Source organism: Cervus canadensis, chromosome 4 (assembly GCF_019320065.1).
Source record: "Cervus canadensis isolate Bull #8, Minnesota chromosome 4, ASM1932006v1, whole genome shotgun sequence".
Lineage (NCBI taxonomy): Eukaryota > Metazoa > Chordata > Mammalia > Artiodactyla > Cervidae > Cervus > Cervus canadensis.
In genome coordinates, this window is record NC_057389.1 from 65,127,879 (window position 1) to 65,129,829 (window position 1,951).

General features: G+C 43.8%; 1 protein-coding gene across 1 annotated transcript; it reads left to right on the forward strand.

Annotated features, from left to right (window-relative positions):
• Positions 1-433: 433 nt before the first annotated feature.
• Positions 434-1,354, forward strand: LOC122439979 (olfactory receptor 2M5-like). The gene has a single exon (XM_043465636.1). It carries the CDS (start codon positions 434-436, stop codon positions 1,352-1,354), a length of 921 nt encoding a protein of 306 aa, XP_043321571.1.
• The last annotated feature ends 597 nt before the right edge of the window (positions 1,355-1,951 follow it).

Below are 1,951 nucleotides of genomic sequence, written 5' to 3' on the forward strand. Positions count from 1 at the left end.
CTTAGCATAGTGTCTGGTACAGAGTAAGATGGAAAAACAAGTGATTGAGTGAGGGTGGAACAAATGTCATAAAATGTCTCAGGGACTGAGACAGCATAAACAGGAGAGGGCAAATACATCTCTGAGTAATGAGGTGGGAAGGAGGGGAGATGGTAGTATTGGAATTTGAGTTACTATGTACTAGATGTGGGTTAAACATTAATTATTCCAGGTGGTGGCAATTTGTTCCATGAGTAAAGGAAATAGGTGGGGACTTGAGAGAGCCTACCTAACCAAAAAACTGGTCAAATTGCTGTTATCTGCATAAGCATCCTAGCCTGTTGATGCTTTATATAAGGATTAAAAAGGGAAGATCTTGGAGGACAGAATCCAGTAAATCATGAGTTCTACAACTCTTTCCCCTAGGGTTGATTAATTCTAACAAGGCAGAGACATGGACAAAAGAAATGAGTCTTCAAATACAGATTTAATCCTCCTGGGCCTCTTCCCTGATATGAATCATGTCAACTTCCTTCTCTGTGCCATTCTCCTGATCTACACCATGGCTCTCACTTCAAACTCCATTCTAATCCTCCTAATCTGGGTGGATTCTCACCTCCACACACCCATGTACTTCCTGCTCAGCCAACTGGCTCTCATGGACATGACATTAATCTCTAGCATCGTACCCAAGATGGCAACTGACTTCTTCTCAGGGAAGAGAAACATATCACGAGTGGCCTGTGGGACTCAGATCTTCTTCGTCCTGACTGTAGGAATTGCTGAGTGCACCCTCATCACCCTCATGTCCTATGACCGATATGTTGCCATCTGCAACCCTCTGAGATACACCCTCATCATGAGCCAGAAAGTCTGTCTGCAGATGGCTGCCATCTCCTGGGCTGGGGGCGCCCTTATATCACTTGCACACACGGCCTATGCCATGCATTTCCCCATCTGTGGTTCCAGAGAGATTTCCCATTTCCTCTGTGAGATCATGTCCATGCTAAAATTGGCCTGTGATGATGTCTCCGCCTATGAGAAGGCTTTGGTAGTGACAAGCATTGTGGTGCTCCTCATCCCCTTGTCCCTCATCATGTCCTCTTATGCTCTCATATTCCTTGCTGTCCTCCACATGAAATCTCCAGAGGGAAGGGACAAAGCTCTAGCCACTTGCTTTTCCCACTTAACTGTAGTGTGCCTCTATTATGGCCCTGCCATGGTGGTCTACATGAAGCCTAGTTCCTACCATAATCCCAGACTGGACCAAGTCCTCTTTGTGCTTGACCCTATTCTCACTCCGTTGCTAAATCCTCTGATTTATAGTCTTAGAAACAAAGAAGTGTTGGGGGCCCTAAGGAAGGTTCTAACTTGATGATACAGAGTCAAACTAAAGGAAGAAGATATGCCCACTGTAATCACTAACTTTAATACAGTCTAAACCTTCGATTGTGTGGATCACAATAAACTGTGGAAAATTCTGAAAGAGATGGGAATACCAGACCACCTGACCTGCCTCTTGAGAAACCTATATGCAGGTCAGGAAGCAATAGTTAGAACTGGACATGGAACAACAGACTGGTTCCAAATAGGAAAAGGAGTAGGGTCAAGGCTGTATATTGTCATCCTGCTTATTTAACTTATATGTAGAGTACATCATGAGAAATGCTGGGCTGGAGGAAGCACAAGCTGGAATCAAGATTGCCGGGAGAAATATCAATAACCTCAGATAAGCAGATGACACCATCCTTATGGCAGAAAGTGAAAAAGAACTAAAGAGCCTCTTGATGAAAGTGAAAGAAGAGAGCAAAAAAGTTGGCTTAAAGCACAACATTCAGAAAACTAAGATCATGGCATCTGGTCCCATCACTTCATGGGAAATAGATCAGCAAACAGTGGAAACAGTGTTGGACTTTATTTTTCTGGCCTCCAAAATCTATGCAGATGGTGATTGCAGCCACGAAATTAAAAG

Bases quoted from the DNA above. Each gene is read 5' to 3' on its own strand.
- LOC122439979 (XM_043465636.1), top strand. From the start codon at position 434: ATGGACAAAAGAAATGAGTCTTCAAATACAGATTTAATCCTCCTGGGC.